At 46.7% G+C, this 27,949-nt stretch overlaps 3 protein-coding genes across 6 annotated transcripts in view; 2 read left to right on the top strand and 1 right to left on the bottom strand.

Annotated features, from left to right (window-relative positions):
- CCDC9B (coiled-coil domain containing 9B) overlaps positions 1–12,270 on the top strand; it is a 58,861-nt gene extending 46,591 nt beyond the window's left edge. For both annotated transcript variants that reach the window (XM_075501760.1, XM_075501761.1), the window contains exons 13-14: positions 13–830; positions 9,845–12,270. In XM_075501760.1, the coding sequence (XP_075357875.1) occupies positions 13–798 (786 nt within the window). In that variant the 3' untranslated portion in view covers positions 799–830; positions 9,845–12,270. The remainder of the gene's footprint in view (positions 1–12; positions 831–9,844) is intronic.
- Positions 12,271–18,064: 5,794 nt separating this feature from the next.
- On the bottom strand, positions 18,065–19,374 carry INAFM2 (InaF motif containing 2). Its single transcript, XM_075501762.1, has one exon. It carries the CDS (start codon positions 19,155–19,157, stop codon positions 18,723–18,725), a length of 435 nt encoding a protein of 144 aa, XP_075357877.1. The 5' UTR covers positions 19,158–19,374; the 3' UTR covers positions 18,065–18,722.
- Positions 19,375–19,477: 103 nt separating this feature from the next.
- Positions 19,478–27,949, top strand: part of PLCB2 (phospholipase C beta 2) — a 64,687-nt gene continuing 56,215 nt past the window's right edge. The window contains exons 1-2 of one of the 3 annotated variants that reach the window (XM_075501764.1): positions 19,478–19,637; positions 20,247–20,358. In XM_075501764.1, the coding sequence (XP_075357879.1) occupies positions 20,332–20,358 (27 nt within the window). In that variant the 5' untranslated portion in view covers positions 19,478–19,637; positions 20,247–20,331. The remainder of the gene's footprint in view (positions 19,638–20,246; positions 20,359–27,949) is intronic. The other 2 variants (XM_075501766.1, XM_075501765.1) reach the window with 2 other exon arrangements.

Genomic DNA, 27,949 nt, shown 5'->3' on the forward strand with positions numbered 1-27,949 from the left:
TCCTTTTCTCAGAGGAGCCTTGGTATGGACAAGCGGAAGAGCAGAGGTGAGGAGGGGGTGGAAGAGAACTGCACAGCTGAGCTGGAGGAGGATGTGAAACAGCCAAGCCTCCGAGATCATGGGGCCTCCTCATCACAAAGGCTACGAAATGGAAAGGTCCAGTCTGCCCACAATGGCCAGAAGGAGGAGCAGAAAGGAGTGAAGGGCTTCAGCATGGAGGTGTCTGTGGCCAGCACAGGTGACTCAGAGCCAGGGCCCAAGCCAAGTAAGGAAGGCATTGGGGAAGATGCCAATGGGAAGCCTGGCACTGCTGACATCTCTCAGGACAAGGAGAGCACTAACAGCTCTGCTTCACAGAGCAGCCTTCCAAGCACTGTGCAAGCCACCAGGCACAGCAGTGAGGAGACCTTGTCATTGCCCATGGGAGCGAATTTAGATGGAGCTGGCTTAGAGAAAAACACAGCTTCAGAACAGGAGTCCATTGAGGACTCATCAAACGGCCACGGAGGAAAGCTTGACACAGCAGCAGGAGACAGACTGGATACAGGTCAAGGACAGCTGGTGAGAAAAAGAGGGGAGGAAGTGACCCAAGACACTGCCCTTCAGGGGCAAACGCTTGCACTGAAAGGAGGTGAAGATGCTGAAGGCACTGAACACAGAGGAGAGCCTTTGCCCCCAAGGAAAGCCAGCTCTGACAAGACTGTTGTGTCTGAGCAGGACACAGCAAAATCACAGTCCAGGGAAGGGGAACAGCCTGAGGATTGCAAGGACCAGGACAGTGGGGACACTCTCAACTAGCAAAGATTGTACCGGCTTGCCCAAGACAGAAGGTGAGTTCCTGACCCCACTCCCCATGGTGTGTTTGTTATCCTGTTAACACTCTCAGTTGTAGTATAGACCCACAACTCCATTTTCTGTGGCCGTAACAGCATCATACCAGATAACTATCCAAAAGTGTTAATTAACAGTGATATGGATCCCTCAGGTAGTCTAAATCTGTGCATCACAAAGTCCTGCCCTGGAGTGGATGGGGAAACAATGGAAAGCCAGACAGGAAAATTTGGACAGAGAACTGGACTGCTGAGTCTGGTTGGTGACATGGATTAGTTAGGGCACAAACTGAAACTATTCCTGGGAAGGGATAACCTCAGAAAGGGTAGCAGGATGAATTTATTTCTGTCTCTGGGGTGATCACAACTAGAATAGCTTGAGGTCAGCGTGGTCCCTTTCCCAAAACACTTGCAAAGCTATAGAGGCCCACCTTGTGGTCAGTAGTTTGAAGAAGGTTGACTGCACGTGGGATTCTCTTCCCAGTACAAGATCTGTGAATGCTACACTTTGAATTATACATGTGGTAATGCTAATGGGCAAGGCAGTGTATAAATACAAAGGGTGAGATGGTTCCTGTTGACAAGCCCTATGAACCAAAGAGAAAGGAGGAAGCACAGATCTGGTTACGTAGCAATGCTCCAGGTTTTACTCAAGCAAAGAAGTTTCTTCCAGAAAGGCAAATGCAGAACAAGAAAAGCCAGGAGAAAGAAAAAAGTTACCTTTGGCAGTTACCTTTGCAAGACGTGTTTTTTCCAGGCAATGTCACACACAGATCAGGATATTATACCCAGAGCAGAGCAGAGCAGACGGACAGGTCAGGATGTGATTCTACCACCAGGTTAGGCAGTAAGGTTGCAATTCACTCCACCTAACTCAGGCCAAGCACAGGGGCACCTAACAAGATCTGGGCTTTGTTTCTTTTCAAAGGAGAGACATGAGCACTTCCAGAACGCAAGCCAGCTTGCCTAACACCTGAATTGCTCTCAGGATACTCCTGCCTCCATCCTTTAAGTAGAGAGGCAGCAGCTATGTTCCATAAGCAGGCACTTCAGGCAATTAGCTGCTCAAAGCTAGGCAGGCAGATCGCCTCTACCAAGTGCCTTTCCCTGATTCCAGCAGGCTTTTCTTCAAACCCCGACCCAGCAGCTTGTCACCAGGTATTGCTTAGTATTCTTCCCAGAGGCACAAATGAGCTTAGGGATGAAGTGGTTAAGCTGCTAACAAAAGACTTTCACTATGATCCAGTACTATACAAAAGGCATGGAGAAGCACAAGCGTAGCAGCTATTTAAAAAAGACAAAACACCAAGAACCAGCAGGAGCTGGTTCTGTGTTTGAACTAAAATTCCTTCAAGTGAGGGAAATTAATTCCAACAGCACTTAGGAAAATGTTAAGAGACACCTGGATGCACATAGCAGGAGTTTACTGTCCAGGCCATGCCTCCCCAGTCTACCAAAAATCCCCCCAAAGTAGATGATGAAGGAATTAATGACTACTTTTCTCACTCAGGATAACTTTAATTAGACACCAACTAAGAGGAAACAATAAATTACAGTAGTCCACTTTCATCTCAGCAATGGAGATTCCTATGGTTTGGTAATAGGGCCCTGAGTCCACTTCAGCATGGCTCTTTACTCCGTCACTCCTCACTGAATTCATTACGGCAGGCTTAATTATAAATGTAGCCTTATGTCTTGGGGAAGAGAAGGCAACTTAACCTGGTGTTTGCCCTTAAGCACTCACATATCTGCTTGGCTAAGCTGAAACTTGAGACCGGTATTGCTCTCTGAAAATATTTATTGTTTGGGAAACACCAAGTGTAGTGATGACAAGGGAAAATGAGGGGTTAACTGGTGTCCCAGTTACCCTCTACCATTTCATCCCATCTATCCTTCCTATCTGTATTGCTCATTTTCCCTTGCCTGATTATGCCCCCAAAGAGAGCATGTTCCTGCCTCACTTTCCTCTCTTTCCCAAACAGTTTAAGATGAGTTTCCAGGTGTGCCTAAACTATGCACTCAGCATCAGATACGACCTTTTGATGCAGACAAATTAAAGCAAGATACTTTCCTTTTTTGATATTTCCTGTAATTTAGGAGATGCTTCAGATTTCAGGGGAGCCCTGTGCAGGATACGGATGGCAGGTTACTTGAGGCGAGTCAGCCTCTAACCAAAAGTGGCAGTGCTGACCTGTGTTAGGATCACAGGAACAGGCATAGCTACATCAAATCTTACACGGAGAGAATGCATTTTCATTCTTTTTAGTCCTTAGAGCAATCACCAATTTACAGCAAAGACATAATGACTTATCCTCTTTGAGCACACCGGTCTGTGATTGTTTCATCTGAAGGTTTCTTGCACTTTCCTCGGAAGCCTCTGACTTTCTCGCTGGCAAGGCACCCATGGAGGTGCGAGGGTGAGCCAGTGCAGCAGTTTCTGTGTCCCCCATCTCAAGCCAGGGTTTCTCCTGGGTTGTTTTTTTTTTTCATTCCATCGACTGCAAGAGCATTTAGAGAATGATTGCATGAGTGCTGCTTGGCTCTTAGTCTTTAGTGATGTTCTAGGGCATCATTGTCACCTCCTATCTGCTGAAGTCACCACAAAGCAATTTGACCTCTCCACCAGAGACAGGCCAGAGACAGGCCACTATCAGGGTTGGCTTTCCCAAGCAAGATCATTTGCAGACAGAGTAAATTCTGCCATGATTTATTTGTAGTGGGGAGAAGAGCCAAGAGGAAGACAGACGGACCTGTCTTTAACTGTCTGCTCCCTGTGACCAATTTGTCAGGAACATCCCTTGGCAGACAAAAATAATGCAAGACCTGGATTTCTCGAGCGCTAGCTCAGCACAACCTCAACAGTTCATCTGCATAGCTTGACAGCAGGGCTCCTAGGAGCAACAAAATAGTGACAATGACAACAACCAAAAAAGCAAAAGCTCATTTGGCTCAAATTGGTTCATTTGTTGGTGTGTTTGGAGCAAAAAGGTCTCGTGTCTATTCCTGCTGTGGATTTGAAGTTCCCAAATCAACATGACAGGCTGCATAGTGACACAGATGGCAGTCATAAATAACCACGGGCTGGTAACAGTCACTTCCCTTCTCCCTTGGCTTCTGGTTTTCTAGTGCTCTACAGACAGATTAGTTTTAGACCATGGTACATATAAAAAGCTGCAAAGCTCTACTTTATTCTCATGTGATTCTCCCTAAAGTGTTATTTCACAGCAATTCTTTGGAACCACATCCCTCAGGATTGCCCCCGTTTGAGGTGCTTTAGAATCCTTGGCAGGGTTTTCCTCTCTGTTTTTTTTGGCTTATTGAGCCTGATGCCTGCAGCTGACTCCAGATGATGCGTTAGGGCAAGGATGGCCCAAAATGCAAACCATAGGAAACCTGCATTCAGCAAAGCCCTTGCATATGGCCCACGAAGGGACTTAATAGGTGTGGCCATCCTCAAAGGAAACATCACTACACCTGCTGGAGTCCCTTCATGAATCTGACCACATGGGGCAGGCTAATGATCCTGCCTTTTTCAGCCTATCGAATAAAAAGTGCAGCATTATTGGGCAGAGCGAGGTTTAGCCAGAACCAGGAAAAGAGCATCATTCAGGAAGCTGAAAGAGCAATAAGATCAAGCATTAAACAAAGAGCTGCGCTTTTTTGTTAGAATGCAAAATTAAAAGTTTATTTATTCCTTTTGTGTCTAGTACCATGAATTCAGGTGCCCAAACCACCTTACTTATTTGCTTCCTCTCACCACTTGAGTATAATCTTTAAGGAACAGGTAGTCCTGAGTGAATGGCCGATAATCCAGTTAAGAGGCTGTGGGCTGGTGGCTCACATACAGTTTTTAACAGTTGATGCTTACAGTGAATTGCAGACGTCCGTGCCTAACTGTATTGATCTGACGTCAGGCCAACACAATTACAAGATTATCCCACTGCAGCAGGGGAAGGAGGGGGTGTTTTTCACCCTGTGGTGTGTGAACAATGGTAACAGAAGTTCTCTGAAGATGAAGGAATTCATGTGGCAAGGTAAATGGGTGGTTGTTATGCAAGCCTCCAGGAGGTACTGAGCAGCTCTGTCGTGGTAAATCCAGGCCAGCTGGAAACCTTTACTGTGTTCTGTGTCCATGTAACCAGCAGATATTATACCAGGGAATGCCCTGAAGTTCCTGGTAGAGAACATGAGAGAAGTCTGTGCTGAGAATCCAAATTATACAGAGTCTGAATGACTACTGTCTTGGAGGACAGAGAGTTCATAGCAAAAAAGGAAGATGATTATTGTAACTGGGACCCACATGAGATATGACCAGCCTTAGGGAGAAGCATCTGGAGGGATGCACCATCATGCGTTATCAAGACTGGTTAATAATTTCCTGCCAGGAGGTAGCAGGTAACTTCCCAGTGAGATTTTTTTTTCTTCTGTGAAAGATACAGATTTGACAAATGCCATGCACATACCAGAAATGTATCTGCTTCAACATTCAATATTTCAGAAAACCCAAACTGGAGCCCTCGTTAAACCTTTTCAAAACAGAAAATTTTAATGTTATGTTTTTAAGTGCTGGTGATTCAGTTTTGATACGGTGCAATTTTTGGAAAATCAGCGTTGAAACAGATGGTATGATTTTGCAAAATACAACCTATCAACCCCGAAAGGAATGTAAAAATACCATTCCATTAAAAAGTTTATTTTGTGGAATTTCCATCAGGTAGACAATCCTGTACTTCACCTGATGCCAGGGACATGCCCTCTGTTCACGGATCTCACACATCCCAAAGCACAGCAGATATCTGTAGCAGCAGTAGACATCAGTAATCAGTGATAACAATATGCTCGCCACCTGCCCTGCTCCTGGGCTTTGTAGGGCCCATGTCCCACACACATTAATGTGCAGATTTCGCTCCCACCGCAGATGCTGCTCATCCATTTCTGCAGAACAGCAGCTCCTTGCAGCAAGCAGCCACCATGCGGGTTTCACAGCTTCCACTGCTAACATCTATTTATGGCACTAAAAATCTCCATCACCTTCAAACTAGTTAGAGATGCTGTGCAGAGAGTGTGGTGGGGCTTTTATCCTTTGCTTCAAATAACAAGGAATAAATATTTACCCGAAGTGCAGGACTGGAATCCCTGGAGAATGTCCAACAAGTCCCAGAGAAGTAAACGATACACAAAAACCACAGAAGCTTTTCCCTGAATTCTCTTGAGAAAATTAATCTTAACATCTTTAGAGAAAATGCAGCTGGGGGTAGATTTTCAGAGCAGCTCCAGGGATCTGACCTCGTGGCTCTGGCTGACGTAAAGAGGAGTGGGGCAGGCAGGCCCTGTGTGCTGCAGGACTGAGGAGTTCAGAAGAGGTCAGCTTTCTGATGCAAACCAGTGCTAAAGGTTGGTGCAGGAAGCAGTACAAGCAGAAACCAACACTTCTCAATACAGTTACGGAGCTACTGAAGAACATACCAGTTTCCTCAAGGCTCAAGAGACAAGAATATACCATCTGCTGTTATGTCTTGGAAGCTGGCCTAGGATTGGCAGGCTGCGGTCTCAAGGGCTTGACTTGAACAGCATTGGCCTCGCTGGTCCTTCCTGCAGCCCACAACACCTTCTGGAGCCCACCATCATGCTGTGGGCATTTGAAATTCCCAGAGCACATCTTAGCACCACGTACCACCGATGTGGAGAGTTTAGTCCTCATGCAGAATTAGGGAGTGGTATGGCTTAATACAGGTCTCAATGCAGTTATCTTCATACTTCTGGAGTGACGGAAAGCCTTTCCCGTGACACAACATCGGAAAGTACTATTAACATTGGAAAAGATGGGGATTATGTGAGAGTGGTTCAAGAGAAATGCACTTGGACTGAAGAAACACAGGGAAGGACTCCAGGGATGTTCAGGGAATGGTTGTTTAGTCTAGCAAAATGAAGGCACCAAGTGATGGATGGAGTTGTGATCTCTATAAATACAGTGGGGTAGTAAACACCAGTGAGGGAGAAGAAGCATTCAAGCCAGAAAACGATGCTGGTGCAAGAGTCAATGTATTGAGGAAGCCTGTGAATAAATATGGGAAAATTAGAAAAAGGTTACTACCTGTCAGAGGACAGATGACTTGGAAGCATGCCATGGTTGAAGCAGGAACTCTTGTCACCTTCGAGGCTGGCCTAACCAGCATGCTTTGGCAGGGATTAGGTAACGTGGTGCTTGTGACAGCAACAGGATGAATTTGATGACAAAGTTGTGTATGCTTCTGTCAAAGTTGGTGACCACTGTCAAAGCAGATGCTTTCACTGACACCCAAAAGAATTAGTGCACACATCCCATCTGGAAATGTAGGCTTTTTACTCCTAAATCTCTCTGGCACTTTGCAAGAGCTGCTGTCTCTTTTTGGTTTGTCCGGGTGACTTGAGGAGAGAAGGAACTATTAGAAGCTGTTAATGCGTTGGGAGTCACAGACCAAAGCTAGTCATGGGAGCACCTATACTTCCTTATGGCTACTTACTAAAGCTTAGCAAGTCTAAACATAATTTAGGGCTGTGACAGGCAAGGTGTTGCCATTCTAAACGCTGAAAACGGAGCTGCTCTTGTAGCCTGCAGTTGTTGCTGTTATCGCAGGGCTGGCAGAAGGGAGCACGTGCCCATACCTCAGCCACCTGTGTTAACCCCCTTAATGTAAACCCCAGGTGAAAAGGAGCTAGATACATGTACCACATTGTGGTCTGCCATGCAAGGGGCACAGGCACATCTTCCTTTCTGCCAGCTCTGCTGTTGAGAAGGAACAGATAGACTGTAGAGAATGAGAATATCTTAAACCACTCCAACAGGAATCTCCACCAAAGACCATCTTTACATATTTAAGCTCATCAAGGGCTGCAGTGATAATTTTTCTACCAGTGGCAAATCTAGACAGGATTAGGATTTTTTTTTTCCCCTTAAAGAAATCAGTTCTAATTCAAATGGGAATCAATTCAGGGATGTCCAATGGCCTGTGCTAGACAGAAGACATCTCATGATCTTACTGGTCTTTTTTCTGGCCTTACAGTGTATGTTGGAACAGCTGATATATGTATCCATTTAAAAGAAGCTAAGTGAGAAAATCTGGTGTAGTGATGTCTAACAGATGGTCCTTACACGTCATGTCTGAGTTTGCCTTGTGGTATTTCACAAGACTGTCTGAGTGGTCCACTAAGAACAAAATTGTCTCTGGGAACTCTGGACCTGCCCCAGGAGAGACCCAACAAAATTATGTCTTCCAACCCAAGTAGAGGATGGATAGTGCTAATCTCAGCTGGAGGAAGAAGGGCCCAGTTGCCAGACTGCATCAGCTACATTCGGCTGCAGTCTTCAGGGACTTCATGTACATCCGCCCCCATGACATGAGATTTAACCGGTAGGTCCTACGATGGACTGTTGTTGACTTGGCTGTGAAAGTCATACCAGTGATGTCCCACGTCCAGCCAGGTGGGGAAATGTGAGGCAGATGGGGCCTTTGAGATAGACCACCAGAGATCTGCATTAATCCTCTCATGTGTCAGTGACAGACGGAGGGAAATTTGGCACTGCATCCCCTTGCCGCTGATGGCAGAGTCAAAGGCAGCACACAGCCGCATCGCTCTCCTGAGCCCTGACTCACAACAGTCATGCCGGCACAGAGCTTGCTAAATCTCCGACCGGCCCTTGAGTTATTCGTGGAAAAGAGGATACAGTGTGAAATGAGAGAAATGCTAATTACTATGTCTAATTAGTAAGAGAAGTAATGACTTTAAAGCCCACCAGTGTCTTGGCTGTAAAGACTCACTCATGCACAGAAAGAAGGTGTCTGTATTGAAAGGATAATACTGCAAAACAGAAAAGAGAATTGTCTACCATCGCTAATAGCACAGGGCTGTCAAGGAGACTTTTGAAACCATTAATAATAAAATAGATTAACAAAAAACAGCTAGCTCTGGAGTCAGTTCAGACTTGTAAAACAGATTATTTTACAGTATTTGGACCACCAAACACAACTCTGAAAATCTGCTTCCTGGCCCTTCCCAATAGGGTTAAATCCCAGAAGTGTGCTGCTGCAGCATTGCATTGAGCACCCCCCGGCAGCAGGATACAGCCAACCCCGGCCATTGCACACATACAGGACAATGAAAAATGTCTCCAGCAACAGTCTTAGAGTCTCCTCTCAGCTGTACATAGCATCAATTATTTCAGTACCTCGGGTATGATTTCAGTGCAGTTCCTTATTAGATACCTGTGGCTGTGTCCTTAAATGATTCCTTTAGAGGTTTCCTTTTTATGCGAGCCAAGCTTACTACTGCCTCTCCTGCCCTCATGGTATTTCATCTGTTTTTCTTTTCATATCTCCCCCCTCTGCCCTTTCTTGTAAGCTTTCGGTGCTGAAATCTGCATCAGCAAAAGGCAGGTCTGTGGATTTAAACATGGATGCAGGAAAATGCCAGCTCAGCAATTCTGAGCAGCACCCAAGCATCTGGCAACCGCAGGAAAAAAAAAAGTCTGCCTTTCCCAATTAAAATCAACATATCTAGGTCTGAAGGCAGCTACAGGACAGCAGGCTCCACTCACGGGTTAGTGTTTTCACTAGATAGACCCTTCTGCCCTTGGCGAACACAAGTGCTGCACCCCCAGGCCACGTTTCACAAGAGAGGGCCACAAAGTCCTACCCAAAATCAGCTCCTCCTCTTGTTGCTCCAGGTGCTGTACAAGCACACACACAAACACGTCAAGATTATTGTTCCTGAGACAAACAGAGAGATTAGTCTTACCTAACCCAGAGGAGGATTGGGAGTGTGTTTCATCCAGACTCACACATTCAGTTCATCCCCTGGGCTGCGGAGCAGGTATTTGGCAGGTAGGTATCTGGGTTATGCTACAGTGGTACCCCCCAAGCAGCCCCAGCTGTGCAGGAAGGTCAGGTTGAAACTCAGCAGACATTTTTAATTTACTGCTCAGCAGTTCCCTAAAGACTGATAATCCTGCTGCTGTCTCTGCTCTTGTTTCACAGGATAACGTGCTGAAGGTGGTGGATGAGAAGAGAAGAGGAGCACACCTTGTCCTCACTCTTTGACCTTCTATGAAATCAGCTTTCAGCACCTGCCCTGTGCCCTCCAGCACCCCTTCACAACACCTGGGGTCCCCCCCCCCACTCCCTGCCCACAGTTTCGGCATCACCCTTTCCTATCCGTATGCCAAAGGACAGGGAAGGCTACACACACTCCCAACCTACAAACAAAACACCGTCACTTTTCTTTTGGTTTTTTTTTGCCTATATTGCAGCTGTGTGGCAAGCCAATGAAATGTCTACTGGATGCACTTTATTTTATTTAATAACTAATTCTGTTTAAAGTTAAGATTTAGGTTTCTGGGCACCCCACCCGTTTCCTCCCCCAGAGGCTGGCAGGGAACTGCGAGTGCCAGGAGGACGGCAGGGGCTGCGCGAGCTCTCCCTCGCTGTTGGGCAGGGAGCAGGCAACAGAGAGCATTAGGAAGCAGGGTGAGAGGCGTTACGTTGTAGTTCAGTAGGTGGATGAAAAAGTAGTGTTCAGAGCAGCTCTTGTACTAGAGGTTTGTATGTGGCTGAAGTGTTGGCAGAGATGTACGGTAGTTGCATGGGTCGCGGGGCACAAAGGGGATGGAGCATTCTTTTGTTACACTGTGGGGCACAGGTGCTTTTGACAAGCACACATCAACCACAGCATCTCACCCTTTAAAGCTTGCTTTCCTCCTCCTGTTAGATGTAGTAGGGCACAAGCAGCAGAGGCTGAATCAGCAATCAGGGGACTGTGCTTTTTTCCAAGAAAGGTGCCTGCTGGGTTGAGCAGGTATGTATGCAGCTCAGCAAAACACCATGCCCGCTTTGTAAGACCAGGAAGGCTACAGTAACTGGCAATACTTGCAGCTCTATGTGCCACGCAGGGCAAGGAGGAGGACAGCACAAATGCAATAACCTTCCTCCTCCACCACACTGCACAAAGGAGTCGGCAGTAGAACCCTGGTCAAATTGGAGCTGAAGGTCTAAAGCTTCCTATCAAATGTTTTCACCTTCTTGGTTGTGCCTTTCATAGCCTTGTGCTTGAATAAAAGGGCAGCAGTTCCCCTGGAAGCTGCCATGCAGACATTTTGACCAGGCCTTAAAAGACACCTTTCAAATCAAGGATCTGGATGAGCATTTACAAGCATAAATGAGCAAGAATGCCAGCTGCTTGACAATCCAAGCAGCTAAGAGATTCACAGCAAACTAGGACCTAGCTGAAACATGGCTACCCATTAAGGAGAAGGCAGAAAGCAGGCACAAGGAATAACACATCATAATTTCTGACTTCTGAATGACAGAGCAGAGAGGATATCACCCTCATCTTGAAGTGCTGCTCAAAAACTCGATGCAGGAGTAAATGTACATGCAGACACATATGCGTGGAGATTTATTGGATTTCATTGCAGGATGCATTCGCTAACCAAAATGGCAGACTGCCTTGGTGATAAGGTTGGCACGCGTGGACTGAAATACTGTACGCTGTTTCAATAAACTAATATTTGCACAGATAAACATTTTGTTTTTCCACCTAACTTAGATCCACAGTACCTATCTCATGAAGGACAAGCCTGGGAATTTCCTCTATGTGCCAAATTCAGGAGAGTGTACTGCCTTCAGACCAGGCACTAGCCAGAAAGAGTGTGCACCTTTCATGTTTCATCAGTAGAAACATCTTCACCCCACCACAGCCCAGACTGGGTTTATTTGGATTTATGCAACAGATAAAAGAACAGATAGATAAAAGCCAGACTGTAAAACTGCTCCAAGTCCTGGAAATTCTCCATCGCTGTTAAAGGCTGATTTTCCTTATCTGACTGGCTCAAAAACTTGCTTACAGTTGTTTAATTTTTTAATTTATTATTATCTTTTACATCAGGTCAGTGACCTCAATCTTGGTCCAGTCAGACTGAGTCACTACCAGCATCTACCAGGAACTGGCTTGCCGCACAGTCCCTGCAAAATACAGTCTCAGATCAAGAGCCTGTTGCACCCCGCAGCAGTCAGGCACACAGCCAACCAGAAACTTCTACATTGTCCCTGGTCCAGAACTTATTTGTAGAGAGAAAAAACCCAACTGCAATTGTTGCTGTATCTTATCGCCCTAGACTCCTTTTTGAAAGGAAAACTGGCACTTGTACCCCATTTCCCTCTTCTTTTTCTCCTGCAAATCCAAGTAACTTTGCATTTAATGATGCCTAGGAAGGACTGAGTCTGTACCAAGCTGCAGGGATGGGACTGTACAGATAGTGCCTGCTCTAAGTGTAGTTTTTTCCTGCTCATTAACACTTTCCTCAAATGCACTTTGGTTGGTGCCTGGACTGCAATTTTTCAGAAAACTGTGGCTAGCTGTTTCTTCTTTACAGAAGAGAAAAGACTGAAAAGTTGAAAAATCTGATGTAGAGGGATTATTTATATGAAATAAAAGTTGTAATGAGGAAAAAGCTCCAGTTTCTTAGTGTTTCTCAGTCCCACACGTAGTTTTCTGAATTGAATCAGTAATCTCTGCTTTTTAGAGCAACAGCTCCAATTCAGATTGCTTACCCCTAGGAAAGCACTTAACTCCTGGTCTAGCTCAGCTAACTCACCTGAAAAGCTCACTGCAGTGATGACAGCCTGCATCATAACACAAGGCTTACTTTTTCATAGAGGCATCAAAGCCGCCTCATTGCCACAGCACTTTTCTTGCAAGCAAATGCGATGGCAGCTTGCAGAGTGCAAAGTCATCTGCCTAGAGAGGTATCTGTTTCCTCCCAGCAGTGGCTGGTAGCTCAGGGATTTCATGGAAGTTATTGTAGCTCTTCCAGACAACAGGAAAGCAGCAGCGACTCTCAGGCAGAACTCCTTTTTCTTTGGTTTAAAGAAACAGCTTGCCCCAAGACACTCTTCTAGTTGGCAAGCGGTTACCAATCTAGTTACCATCGGTTTCAACACAGCAACTATGTAGCTAAAACTGATATCAAAATTGATTTCAGACTAGTGAACCCACTCTTGTATAAAGAGATCAATTGAAAAAAAGCCAAGGACAAAAATACATCTGGATAAAACTGGAGATACTTCAGTTTCCAAAGCTTTACCAAGCCAACTCTTGCAGGAGGCAACAACCTGAAATCTTGACAGCAGTTCCAGCTCTCCGTTCCTATCTCAACAAGTCTAATATCTACAGTAGAAGCATACCGCGCAGATTACTAACAGGTACAGCCCTACAGAGTCTAGAAGCAGAAATAACAGAAACATTCACTGATTTTCCACACCAGTTCCCCTCCAGGTAAATTGGTTGCAAATGGCATAGGAGCCTGAAGCTAAACTGGCATTTTGTCAGAAATTTTTGTATTTAAAGTACGTAATACAGTAGTTAGTGCTTTTTAAGTTACATGGAAAGCTTTTTAAGGCAATTAGAGTCACAGAGCAGAAGCAGGGTACAGCACTGCTGTGAAGTTCAAAACACTGCCTGCTGCCTTCCTGTGTACAACAGCTCAACCAGTTCACAGGCTCACAGACTCTGCAGCTACTGGCAGGCTAAGCTAATGCACTGGGAAGTCCACAGCCGTTTCCCGATCACAGCAGCTTAGTGCAGCAACATAACAGCTGACCAGACATGAGGCTCTCCCAAAACTGCCTCCAAACACAGGCAGAACAGCCAGAAGACAAGCTTCACCTCCTTAGCTTTATGCTCCAGCTCAGGTGTGACTGTTTCTTACACCATTCCCCTCTCCACACACTTCAGCACCTCCAGGACTCGCAGCCAGCCATCGGTAACACACACCCCCAATGCATAACCCTTTCCAGAGCGGCCCGCTGAGATTACTTTTGACTTCTCTGAAGGAGATCCCCCAACACCCAGAAGCAGCCACTGATTTTGTTATCAACACAAGACTGCTTTTCAGCTACACTCGTGAATTAAGTCAAGATCTGGAGTAAAAATAACACCACCTTCCTTGTCAAAAATACAGCCCAGTCCCAGGAATCTGGGATTAAGATGGTATGCATTACATCAGTTGAGACCACAAGAGAACATGCGTGGGGAAAAGGTAGCTTTTAGAAGATGGAAATGTGAGCTAGCTGCTGGAGCATATTACATGCTCCAGTAACTTTTTTCCAGCTATTTCCCTTGCTTCTGGTCCCTCTGCACGTGAGTTATATTGATGTACTCTCCCTGGACAAATTGAGCTCAATGGGACAAGACCTGTGCGTACAGGCAGAGGGCAAGTACTGTATGTCAATAAATAGGTGTAAGCCCAAAGGCATCTACACGCAAGGAAGGAACCAAGAAGGTTCGAGAAAACATCCTCTGATCTAGATACACCTTTGAATGGACTTCATTAATAATTCTTCTCTTATTACTCCTCCTTTTAGGGAGCGCTTCCATTTGACAGAGCTTGCAGTTCAAATCCTTCTGTACAGATCTAAGCACAGCCAGCCTTACACAGTGCTGGAGGGTCACCATTGTCACATGAGAGTTGGACAAGGCAGTGTTAGCAGAAATTTTCTCACAAGAAGTCCAATTCCTCCCTCACGAGACTCTTCTCAAGTCAGAATAGAAAAGTAGAATATGACTGGGTCTTCTCTCCATCCTCTTAAGCGATTACTGTGATTAGGAACTGGAAAATCAAAGCTACCATGGTACTGGCATTCCCTTGACACCGATGCATTCTGTCACCACGTTTCAGAACTAAGCAGCACTTGAAGCACAAATGTACGGCAACTTCTGTTCTCCGTGCCACAGTTTTTTAAAGGCTCTTAGAGGACAAAAATCTGAAACTCAGGCCCAAAATGATACCGAGACTCAAAGCTTGGAGGAAAGTTGGCATTACAGAATTATTAGTCTGTTTAATTAATAAAAAACTGAAGTAAAAAAAATAGAAGCACAGATGCCACTATTCCAACCATATCCTTACAGCCATCATGCTTTTACAGGAGCATCCCACAGTTCTAAGTTTTGAGACTCTTGTTAACTTCCTTAGATCACTAAAGCAAAGGTCCCAAGACCCAACATTTCACTCGTGTCTGATTATCTTCTTTGTCCAACCTGACATTCAGACAACTCCCTTTCACATAGATCTGCACCCACTGGAAATACGACACAGTTCTGTTTGCAAGTAACATGCAGGGCAGCATTTGTGTAAAGGGAATAACCCTTACCAGCAATTCCAAGGAAATAACATTACAAATCACGAGGTTACAGCGATTTCTATCTAGGAAGCAACACAAAAGCCTGTGCCTTATCTCGCCTGATACAATTACACCAAGTGAACTGATTTTTTTTTTTTTTGAGGAGCAATGAAGGGAAAGACTGAATCAGAGCTGAAGTAATACAACAGATAACAAGACAGTCTCCCTTTAAACCTCAGGTTTACCTTAGATGGGTGAACGCACCATTTTAAGGCACTAAAAAATTATGTTCAGATGCAGATGACTGTCTCAGTACAAAGATGGCAACATAATGCAAAAATTCAAAGTCCAAGATGACAATCCAGCTTTTATCTGTTGCAGCCAACCTACTTCCCAAGAAATCCCTAGTAGCCTGAATTTTAAAAAGTTAGCTTACACCTAGAAACAAGTCCAGATGAGCCATTTTTGTTACTAGAAGTATTTGCGAAGTGCACTTAGTCACCGATTTCTTGGACAGTTTGCCACAGAGAGAGAGTAGCAAGCACAGAGACGGCTCATCGCAGGCTGGCAACAGTAGTATCTCAAGGGGAACATACTTTCCTCTGGAGGACTATGATTCCTGCCTAGGGAAAGGACGTAGAAGAGCTTTTAGCTGAAGAATCTAGGTCCAAAAGGGCTTTGGAAAACAAGGCTGCTCAAATCACCAAAGCTTCCTGGCCGTTAGGCCAGCAGTCCGTGATCCTTCTCCATCTTTACAAGCCAGAGTTTCCCCCCCCCTTGCATGCTGAGTACAACAGTAGTGAAGTAACAGGATGCTGCAAAGCCAGTTGTAACAGGTACAGAAACAGAAGTGTTTCACTTAAATCCCAATCTGTCAGCAGAGCAGAAGATGCAAAAACACAGTCTGGGAACTCACCAAGCCTGCACTTTCATACAGGAATGAAGACAGCCACAACCATCTTAGTACTGGCTCATCAGCTATTTTTAGCACCAGAAAGGGAGGCAACCATCAGCAATGGGTCTGTTCCCTTTGATAAAGTGGATCTGAACACTGTCACTGTCCCAAAGATCCTTTGCCACCAAAACCACAAACCAGGTGAAGAGCTTTAAATTGTTCCTGCTCCTGAATACAAGGCATCTCTCCACAGTTACATGACAGGTTGGAAGAGGGCCATGCAGCCCATTTAATTCAATTCACTTCCTCTTCCATCTGCTCTACGCAGCCATGCTCTATTAGTCTTCTGAGAGCAACTGTATTTAAAGTGAAAAATGCCAGGAGCCCGTGTACATCCAGCATACGTTGGATGTACCCTTCAAAGCCACTATAGATTCACCACTTCTGAGCTGCAGGCCAGGACCACAGAAATACCAGTGTCTGTGTAATTCCACCCAGCTTTTATTTATCGTCAAAGGTTTTAAAAGTTAAACACAAGCTCCCTCCCAGGGACGCTTCCCAACTGGTTCTGCGTTTAGTACCAGAGCCAAGAAACAGACTAAACTCAACTGGCACCAAGCAACAAGCCCGTTTTGTTTCTCTTTTACTCATTCCTCCCTTAGAGAGCTGCAGAAAGCCTTTCCCCCTACAACCAGAGGTGTATACCCAGGAGAAGCAAACAGCATCGTTATGACCAGGACCCAGAGCTACTGCATGCGTGCGGCAGCCCCACAGACATCAACGTGCTGCAAGCAGAACTGCCAAGGGAATAAAATCACCCGCTGCTACAGAACGGACGCACACAGGGCTAAACCCAACCAACCGTCTGGCCAAAGCTACGACCCAGTGCTGCCGCCAGGATACCATCAGTCCTGCTGCGACAGTGGGTAAATAGGAAGAGTTTAGAAGCAGCTCAGGAGGTAACAGGGTGGCAGGGCAGCCACCTGCTACAGCGGCAGCTTGGGGCTTTCAGCTCCTTCACCAGCTCTTCTACCTGCCCTGCAGAAAGGCAACGATCACGTGCACGCTTTTGGCTCAAATGACTAAGCGTGATCTTTTTTCCTTCTCACCAGCTAGCCGCCGCCTTTAGCGCATTAACAACATACAGACTTTCCTGCATGCTCTCCAGAAAAAGGAAAAGGAGAGTGGAAGATCGCACCCAAACTACTCCCTCCTTTTGCCCAATTTCTTTCTGGAAGTCCTCTGCTCCTGGTTTCTACCTTTAACAGATGTTGTAAAGGAAATGCCCAGCTGACACAGGCTTAACACAACACCACCAGTCCAAAGCACACCGATTTAGGTATGAAACAGCCTTTCCCCCCCCCCAACTTTAAGAAAGTCAAGTGCCATATTTTACAATACCTTCGTGATTTGCACAACTGAAATACGTACACCACATCAGAGCCCATTTTTATCCCTCAGCAGAGCAAATCTTAACTCCAGGGATCATTTCACAGGGACGTGGAATAGCCTGGCAGCCTCACAGTTAAGGCATTCAACAGAAGCTATCAATCTGAAAAGCAGCTGCTCAGAATGACACAGGTCTTACAGTTTCCTCATTGATAGCCCACATCCTACAGTCATTAAAGGCAAGGGTTTATTGCGCTGTTCATCAGTGAATAGGGCGGCGCAGAACATTTCTGAAGACTACAGGGCAGGAAAACATCAAGCTGGGAGGAAAACCTGCCCAGGGCACACCATGAGCTGGCTGGCACAGACCTACCTCCTGATGGCACCGGCTTCAGGGTGCCACCGAGGTCTGTAAGCTCTTGCCATCCCATGCAGGCAAGAGCACAGGTGTACCAGCCACGAAGGACCTCGCAGCGCACTGCACCGCACACCACCGCAGCAGCTGCCCATCGGCGCCCACCGCGAGAGCTCCGCCTGCCTCTGTCAGGAAAGATCAAACCTTCTTTCATCACCAATGCTTAGTTGCCATGATTAGCAGGAGTTAGGCACGTACGGAGGTTTCTCCAGCCTCACCTAAGGAGACCAATGACAAATGAATCAACAACATTATATACCACAGTTGCCCACTACAGCAGGCAAACCATTGTTGCTACCCAGAGAGCCCTTCCAGTTTGACATTCCTCCCAAATCCTCCTCCCACCACCAAAGAGAACATACTGTATTACAGAGACTTTCATATTGGGAAAATATTTTAATATAGTAAACAAGTCAATTTACCTTTCACATCTTTTTAAATAAGTTTATACTCAGTGTTAAACAAAACTGTTTTTACTTAAACAATGGATTACAGCCTCTAAATTCATACTGTTCCCAGCTGATCCTGTAAATAGTGAGGAATTTTGGACACCGATATCCTTTTATAGGTAACAGACTGGCATAAATAGCGCAGGAATTCAATGCAGGTTCAAAGGGAGAAGCTAGCCCTGGTGAGGCAAAAACCGAAGCCACAAAATTCCCTTTTGAGGAAAAACGGGGTGGGGGGAAAAAAAGATATCGCAGTTCTACCAAGTAAAAAGGCCTCCTTCCCCCGCCGACCCCCGGGCCGGGTCAGTCTCCAGCCCGAGCTCTTCGGGGCTCGTCCGCGCCGGGGGTCGCGGTGCCGCTTCCCCGGCGCCAAGCGCGGCCGGCGCGCAGGGGCGAGCGAGCCATCCCGCCGAGGGCAGCCGCGCCGCCAGCCGCCATCCTCCGCCGAGCCGGGCCGCCGCATCCCCCGCCGCCCGGCCTCGGCAGAGAGCCCCCCGCGCCGGCGCCGGCCTCCCGCGCTGAAGCGCGGCCGCTCTGCAGTCCGCCGGGCCCGTCTTCCCGCCCGGCCGGGGGACGACCGCCGAGGCCGCCTCAGGGGCTGCCGCGCACCCGGCGCAGCGCGGCGGCGCCCGCCTCGGTCCCGGGCGGCGGCGGCGGCGACGCGTCCGGGCGGTCCGTCTCGGCGAGGCCGGGGTCGGGGTGGGGGCCCGTCCGCGGCGGCGCTGGCGGAGCCTCCTGCGTGGGTCCGGCGGGCGGCCGGCTGGCCGCGGGGCCCGTCGGCGCGGCGCGGGGCTGCGAGGTGGCGGCGGCGGGGCCGGAGCCGCCGCCGCCGCCGCGCACCGGCTGCCAGATGAGGCTGTAGTAGACGGCGAGGACGATGGCGGCCAGCGAGACGGAGAGGACGTAGGCCAGCACGGTGGCCAGGCGCACCCACTTCTTGTTGGTCTTGGCCGCCATGCGCGCCTTCTTGTCCCCGGTGTAAGTAGCGGGCTTGCCCCGCTCCGCCCCCGCCTCCTTCTCCTTCATGGGGGCCCGGCCCTTGGCCCGCTGCTCCACCGACCCCTCCGTGGTGGGGCCCGGCTCCGCGCCGCCGCCGCCCGCTCGCCTCAGGACATGCCGCTGCCCGCTCGCGCTGCCGCCGCCTCGTGCCGCTGCCCGCGGCCCGCGCTGCTCCGGCGGCTCTGCCGGCCGCGGGCGGGGGCGAGGGGCGGGACTTAAAGGGGCAACGCCGCCCGCGGGGGTGGCGAGGGCTGTGTTTAAAGGGGCGATGTCCCCCCTGCCACGGGAGCGGGGTGTGGTGGCTGCGCATGCGTGGCTGCTGGGCGCTCCTGAGGGGGCGCGCGGCGGCCGTTGAGCGTGTGTGAGGAAGGGATGGCGCCTCGGCGGAGCGGCCGCTGCCTGGCCGCGGGTCTGGTGGCGTGGCGGCCCCCTTACCCCGGTGGGTCCGTCTGCCTGTCCCCCCTGCCCTCCGCTGCCGTGCGCGGGTTAGCTCAGGGCGGTTGGTAGGTGCGTGGGTGAGGGCGTCTTAGGGCTCTGCCCGCTGCTGCGGGTAGCCCCTGGGGCCTGCAGGGCGAGCGGCATCCCACTGAGCCAGGCCAAAGTTCAGGCTTGCTTTTAGGACTCCGTGGGCACAGGGAGTGCTGTGAGGAGGGGCGAGTGTGAGGAAGGCTCCTGGCAGAGGCCTAGGGCAGGAGAAGAAGGAGGTCAGAAATCTCCCCTCCGCTCTCTCTTCTCGGTGCAAGTTACTTCTTTGTGCCCCCTGCCTGCGGGTGCGGGTGCTGCCTGCATCTTTTGTGAGGCTTGAGGGATGCCCTGGCTAAGCAGCAGCTTTTAGAGAGAGGCTAGTGCTGTTCCCTTTAAATTGGGTGGATAGCAAACCTGCAGAGATCATCTACAGCTGTACTGTTGCTATTAGGATTTGATTGATCTTATTCCCCATATGTTAGTCCCCCACAAAAGCATTATATTTGCTTATTCAGAAGACAGCTGAAACACTGTTCTAGGATATGGATTAGCATGTTTTTTTTCCTTTATGGTGTGAGATGTTTACTTTTGAGAGTAATTTAGTTGCTTCTTTTACAATCACTTTCTTTTTCTCCCTCCCTTAAATCTTAGGCCAGTCAGGTGTGTTGCAGCAGAAAACCTCTTGTTTACAAGGAGTTGCAGTCCTGAAAGAGGCTAACAGCAGCTGGAGAAATGGATGTCACCCAGAAAGGCATCAGAGGAAGTGAGTGACTGAGTTTTGGATTAACAGTAGCATTTTATTTTTAGTCTTGATAGCAGGAAAAATGTGGGGGACTGGGAGAGAAAGGGAAAACCTCAGTTTTTGCAGGAAGAAGTATGGAGCTTGCAGCTCTGAGGGAGGACTACTGGGTAGAAGGTATGTTAGGGAGTAAAGTGGAGTCACTTCAAAATAACTGTCAGTCTTGGCAAAAGGTGGATTGTGTTGACTAAAAGCTGCAGCTGTATGCATGTGGAAGGGTAGCACTGCAGTGATGATCTGTGCACACTGACCCTCAGCTGGGCATGGCAGGGAGCTCCCAGTGTCCAGCAGCAAAGGGAGCCTTCTGAAAGGGGCTATGAAGCCCCTCAGTGAGGGGCACCTGGCTGATTGTTCTTACAAGGGCAAAGAGATTTTGGGGACTAAATTTTTTTGAGGGGAGAGAGCAGCTGTGCAAATGTGGGATGTTCTGTATCCAGACACTGCTCTTGCCTGGGTGGAAGGGCTAAAGGGTGTGACATTGTGCTGCCAGATGCCTTTGGAGGTCCTCTGCCTTTTGGCCTCAGCACAAGTCTCATCTATAGTAGTATAAGTCATGGCTACGCAGCGTAGATACAGGAGCGAGTGGATCCCACCATGGCTGCCTTTCCAGCACTGGCAAGGGTAGCAGTGATTTCCCTGCCTGTTGAGAGCAGAGGGGGCTTATTGCCCATGGCAGGGGGATCAGATTAGATGATTTTTAAAGGTCCCTTCCAACCCAAATAATTCTGTGATTTTGAACTACAGCTAATGATGTGCTCTGTCCTCCTGAAATATTTAATTTTCATGAAATGTTGCTGTAACCCAGTATGTCTAGGAAACATTTGTTAGTAGGTATTATGACTTTTCTATGGGGCCCCTTATCTCTCTTGCCCTGATTTATTACACCTGACTGCATTCTTCTTATTGAAGTCAAATTTTGTACACCTGAAGAGAATGAGCTGATGGCATCCTACTGACAATGCTTTCCTGAGTCACAGAAATGCATCTTCTATGTTGTTCTATAGATTCTATGCACAAATTCCCTTGTACATGCTTCATTTAAGTGGTGCATGTAGATTTATAGCAATCCCTACAAAATGGATTTTCTACTAATTTTTTAGTCTGTTTTCTCTTGATAATCGGGCCGGTCTAATGCCTTTTCCCCTTGCTTCTTGTATTTCATTCAGCAGCTGTCTGCTGCTCCATCTTTTCTTTGTGTTTAAAAGAAAAATTCTGTAACTTGATTGTGACTTCAGCACACCTTTCCTCTCTCTACATATGTCACTGAACTATTTATTTTGAGGTCAGAGACTTTTTGGTTTATGTGCTACAGAGTATTTTAGGTTTGAGTTTGGACCTTTTTTGTCTAGCATAATTTCTTAGATCTCCAGCTTGTTTTTTAATCCATCCTCTCAGCTGCAGGTCTGTGCTCACATTGTTGCTGGGCTTCATCTTCCTGCTGTTGAATGCTGCGAAGACGGGCAGAGCCTTACTGGACTTCTGTCTGTGTCCACTCACAGTTCCTCCTCAAATGATTTGTGCAGAAATTGGTTCATTCCAGACCCTTATGCTGTCTGTGATCTCTGTTGTTGCCACTGATACAATTTATCATTGCCTCTGGTGAAGGGATGATGAATTACTACCTACCACAAGTCCTTTCCCTACGCTCTTCCTTAATTCCAGGTCTGGAATTTTGTGGGAGAGGATTGACGTATACAGGCAGTTCCTCTGGGGCTGCCAAATGAGGCCTTGACAGTTTTTGCTGAATGCTTGTCTAGTCCATGTTGTCTTCCCACATTTTAAGTCTGTCCTTGGAGGTGCTACATCCCCCATTATTGCTTAACTTGACCCTGTTGTTTGTCCAGAAGTTGGTAGAAAAAATGAGAGCCCTGGTATTGCTAGGTATTCAAATGTATATTATGTTGAGTTTGATAAAGGATGTTTAAAGGAGTCAGCAGGTTGATACAGGAAATAGGCACAGAAGGCACCAGTGAGGTGGTAGGTATCAGTGTAATAAAAAGCAGTTATAGCTGCATATCTTAGTCCTATGTCCCCAAAATTAGTTTCCCCTCTCCTGGGAAGGAAACCAGTCTTTCTTAATCTCTGTGCAAATGCTTGCTGCTCTTTCACTGGTGCTGCTTTTTTTTCCTCTGCTCACCAAAACCCTGTTTACAAATCCAAGAGTTAGTAGCACTCCTTTTCCATCAGTGGAGGTCTTGGCAGACTGGACTGGCTAAGGACATGCAGTGGAGTCATAGAAGCAGTCCCAGCAAAGGTAGTGAGCATGGTGTGGTTGAGATCCCACTACTCATATCACTTGAATGTAGGTTCTAGGGGCATCTAAAGCTGCTCCAGCTAGAAAATGTGGCAATAGATAATTCGACATGAGTTACACTCCTTCCTGCCTTCCCAACTCTCTTGCTCCCCTCTCCTTCACTCCTCAGGATTACAGCTCTGTAGTCTTAAAACGGAACTGTGTCATTCTAGAGATATTCTACCTTCAGCCTAGCATCTTCATCTCCCCATTGCACTTATTCAGTGCTTATTTAGGCTGCAGTGTAGACTTACCCTTCATAGAAGACAACAGTTCTACCACATTATTAAAGAAATTCAGTGTTCTTAAGGCGCTCTCCTACACCAAGCCCTCTGCTGTCTCAGTTTTGAATAAGACAAGATTTGCCTTCATTGAATACTAAGTCTTGTTGGCTTTTGCCAAAGTCAGGTGTAAGCTTTTCTTCTTACTGTGAACAAATAAATGGGTGTGAGTTTCTCTCCAGGTTCTTTTGTTCAAGTGCAGGCAGCTGCCAGAAGGCGTGTGCCTTCTGGTCCTAAACTTAGTTCCTTGCTAACAACCACCCATAAAGGCAAATGAGAGCCAGGAAGCCAGAGCTGCAATAATGGTATTTCCTTTTTGCCCTCTGGGTTTTAGCAGAAATACCAAGCTGTGTGTTGAGCAGGCTCCTGTAGGGTAGAAAGAGAGCTCTGGGGTGGAGATCTTGGAGGTCTTGTAAAGTCAGCAAACATGTCGGACACTAGACAGAGTTCACAAATTAGTCTTCTCTGAGATTTTTGCTTAAAGAACACAGAGATCGCTCACCCGAGACAAACGGAGTCAAGGGCACATGGTGCACCCTGGGATTGGACCTGCCAACAAAGGAGAGCTGTATGGCCCTTGAATATCTAGCCTTTCTCCCATGACAGTCCAAACACTGTACTCTTCAGGGTCCTATTCTTTATAAGCTTCTCTAATTTTTTACTTCTCTTGCCTGAGGGTCCACTAGGAAACTTGCTTACTTATGAGCCTGCTACTTATGCCTTACACCTGTGCTTAGTTGAAAACTGAAGTGCTGAGATGGATTGTTGAAGATTTGGTGTTCCACCTACCTGACTGAACAGCATTGCTTGAATTCTGCTGCTACCTGTTGCAGTGGGATGTTTCTTTGCTCTCCCAGGGCCCCTGAAGGATGTAGCTAAATAAACTTGTATTATTGATTTCCCATGTTCAGAGTCAGTGGATAGTATCTAGTGCTTCAGGAGAGAGAAGACTTAATTAAGGGAATATTATTGGCCTAAGATATTACCTCTGTACAGACCTTGCTTCTGAGAATAGCGCAACACTGGATTGGATTGCCTGGGAGGTGGCTGAGCCTCCCCTGTTAATGGAGGCCTCCTGAAGCTCTCTGAACTCATATCTGTCAGAGCTGATAAATGTCGCAGCTGATCCTGCCTTGGGACAAGGGATGGGCTGGATGGTTTCCCACAGTCCCATTGCCCCCTGCTTTTGATTCAGCAAAGGCAGCTACTCTGCCTTTCCTTCCTGTGCCCCGTCATTAGGAGGCAATCTGATGTGACACCGTACAAATGATAGCTTATTCCCTGAGGTGTGCGGTGTGATTACTCCACTTAGGTTAGCTTGTGTAACTCTAACATCATAATTCACTACCATGATGTTATATGCTCCCTTGTCTGAACTCTGGCCCTGGTTTCTGTTCAGGGTGTCTGCCTCTGGTAGTGTGACTTCTACAGGCAGATTATAGACTTCATAAAGAATTGTAACTTTTTTATTGGCTGTGTGTTGCTTTTTAACGTTTATACTGTCTCCTTGGTCACATTTGTGAGCTGGGGAGGGGAGAGATGGATGAGGTCTTTCTACCTGCCTCCTAATGTTTAAAGGATGGAATAGGTGTGTTTAAATTCATCTCTCTCTTGGCTTAAGTCCTTGAGGAAATACTTGGCTAGGCTTGAGCCTTCTGTCATAGAAAATGTCTCTGCTCTTGACAGGGGACAATCTCTCATGCTCTGCTGTCTGCCCTTCTAAAGGGAATATACCTTATTTCACACTGTTGTTCCAGTCTCCCGTTTAGAGCCTGCAGGGAATCAGATTCTGTTCTTCTCTGGCATTTTCCTCTTACACTGTGAAATCTCCTCTGTTGTATGTGGGAAGGTGCTGGCCCTCTTGTTAATCCAGTAACAGATGGGGGGAGGTTGGGAGTGTTCTTAATTCCTTCAGCTTCTGATTTAGCTGTGGTAAGTGAAGTTTGACAACCCACTGTCTTGTGCTGACTTGGAAAGTGACCTGCAGAGGTTATAGGGTGGGTGGGGAAGGTAGTAAAAGTGATGCTGAATTTGATATATAACAGCAAGAGGTCTGGTTTTCCTCAGGATAGAGGCCTTGGGCAGAAAGCTGGTAGCTCAGGGTAGTGATGCATCAGCAGCTTCAAACTTGTATCATCAACTTGGTGAGGCCCATTTCAAGCTGTTTTATTATCCTGTGAACCATCTGCATGGTATAAAGAGCACGTCTTACTTGGCAGGAGAGCCTTGGACAGTGAATGCTTCCTTGGTGGGAAGACTCTTGAGAGTGAAAAGTATGTCCAAAAAGGATTTGTTTTTAATGCTTAGAAACTCCTGTAAGTAGATGATAGTTCAGACTAGAGTGGGGAGAGCCACTTGGCTAGCTTTATAGCAGAGGTGTTCACATTTTGGAAGCTCTGCTTTTATTTGGTGTAATTTGAGGTTTGGTGTACTGTTGAGCAGAGACAGATCTCAGTCAGCTTTCTGGAGGCAGGGAATTCTCCCAGATAACATGGATTGTCTTTGGCCTGTTGTTTCCATGGCATGTTTCTGAAAGAGAAAAGGCTGACAAGGGTGGCTTGACAGTGCCCTGGGCATTCACTGAAATAAGGAACCTTGCCATTTGCTGGAATGTGAAGCTTTAGTTCCAGGGATTCCCAGTGCTCTGAGCTGTAGGTTTCACACATCAGTTTGTGGAGAGGAGAGTTGCCCTTGTTTCACTAAGTGCAGAACTTCAAGAGGATGAATGCTGGGGTTTTTAAATAAAAAAAAGTTTCTCTTTGGGTGTGAACCTGTGCTGTCTGTTCTTGTGAGTCTAAACGCAGTCTCTGTGCAGGAATCTAGAGTAAAAAATCAGTGCTTCGTTGCTCATTTTGCAATAACATCCAAACACAATTCTGAGGGCTGTATTTTGAAAGTAACCACTGCTTTTCCAGCAATAGGACAGTGATTGATGGCCACATAATCTGACTGTGCATTTTTGCCTCTGGTTTTGATGGTCTGAAGAAGTTGAACTCTCTCACCTTTAAGTGTGGAGAATGAATGTGTATAAGTTGTGCTTCTCTGATGCACACAGATAGAGAGAGATATATATATATATATATAACTTGCTCACATGTATGAGTGGGAGAGCACTGACATAGCTTGTCTGAAAATACAACCTATAATGTTTGCAGAATGACAACACTTTAGTCAGAGTTGCACCAACTTGTGATTACCCCTGCAAGCACCTGAACAAGATTTTCTTGGAATGCCTTAGCCACAATCTTGTGATGCAGCCCTGAAGCTAAAGTGATCCTGGTTTAGCCTGGGTTACTGCTGTTTCAATCGGGGGTAGTTTTGGGGGTTGTTTTTCCCAGGATGGAGAAGAGTGCTTTTTTGGTAGTTCATTTGTGCATGACTGCTCCAGCCATCCTTTGGTGCCAGCTCTTACTGAAGCCAAGCTCTTGGTTAGACCAAACAGCTTGTCCGTTCTTCAAAGTGAGCTTGATCTAGCTTAAGTTGGGGTCCTTGCTGAGTTACACTAAGGCAACATGAAGCTTTAACTGTTTTAAAGACCCAAATAGATTCTTTTATGTATGAGGTCAACATGGGTTTTCACCCTAGTTAAAATAATGTAGCTTTGAATGTGATAATGCTCCCTGATCTCCCAGTAGATTTTCTTGCAGAAAAAAAATCAAAAGCAGCTGTTACTTTTTTACTTTCTCCATTTCTGTGTGCTTGGCTTTGGTAGCTGAATAAGGAAAATGTGCTGGACTCATGTTGATAACCCTGTGCAAGGGAGGGTTATTTAACTGAATTAAAATAGCAGCCTGAAACCTCTCCCAGTTCTGCTGGAGCTGATTCTTACTTGTTACATCTTACTGCTTTCACATGTCTGCCATCCTGGTTCAGGCTGCAACTGGAAATGGCACGTAAAGTCCTAGGAGAGAGGCTGTTTGATGCTTCCAGGAGCAGAAAGCATGGAAAATGTCAGCAGAAAATTCAGTCCTGCTATGTTGTACACCTGTGAAAAGCGGGAAGATCTGTTGGCTATGAGCCTAAGTGGGATTCCTTATTAATGCTGTGTTGACTTCAGATAAATCTTGTATTACAAGCCACTGGCCATTCTGCTCAGGCAAATATTTTTTCCAGATCCAGTAGTTTGATAATCATCCGCTCCTCTGGATGTATGCATTCCCAGCAGAGGTGTCCAAATGGTTTTGGTTATGTAACAGTATTATTCCTCAATTTTCTGCAGACTACGGTGCATGCATAATTGTCAGATGAAAAATACTATGGAGGTCTTGAAAGCCTGGGGACCAACTGTGGCCTGTTTACCAGGATCTTAAAGACCACAAATTGTGAACTGCAGAACGGAATCAAACCTGACATAGAACCCAGTCCTATATGCCATGAGCACTAGCAAGGTGGCATCTGTCAGAGCTGGTGTTTATATCTGGGAAGCTGTGCTGCTTTTTGTGAACATTAAGCAGAAGCCTCCTCTGATACACCTTCTTGAGCCTTCACTGCTCCCACCAGTACACCCAGCCTTGTATTTGTCAGCGTAGCTCATGAACATGCTACTGCCTTTGACCATTTGTACACCCTGGATGCCACAGAGTGACCTAGTAAGAGGGCCTCCTTATGCTCTGATAGTGACTTCCATTCCATTTGCTGCTTTTTCCTGTTCTCGTGTTTATCTGACTGTTCCAAAGAAAGCATGGCTGGAGTTGCACATGGTGTTAAATGTTTCCTAGAGAGCTCTTTTCCAAGAAATTTATAGTAATTTTGTGTGGTTGCCTGTTGTTTGTTCCCTGTTTGATAATGTGATAAAATAAAAAAAAAAATCATTTTCAAGATCTAATTTTGATGTCTAGAAAGACAGGAGATGATATAAAATATACTGCACTGATGGCACTCATCAGAGCTAGAAAAGCTATGTAAAAAGTACAAATAACAATAAACAAGGTAAAAAAGGGCATTTCCCAGTAAGGCAGGGAGATGAGTCTCTTGGAGAGCA

This window comes from Mycteria americana, chromosome 5, assembly GCF_035582795.1.
Source record: "Mycteria americana isolate JAX WOST 10 ecotype Jacksonville Zoo and Gardens chromosome 5, USCA_MyAme_1.0, whole genome shotgun sequence".
Taxonomy (NCBI): Eukaryota; Metazoa; Chordata; class Aves; order Ciconiiformes; family Ciconiidae; genus Mycteria; species Mycteria americana.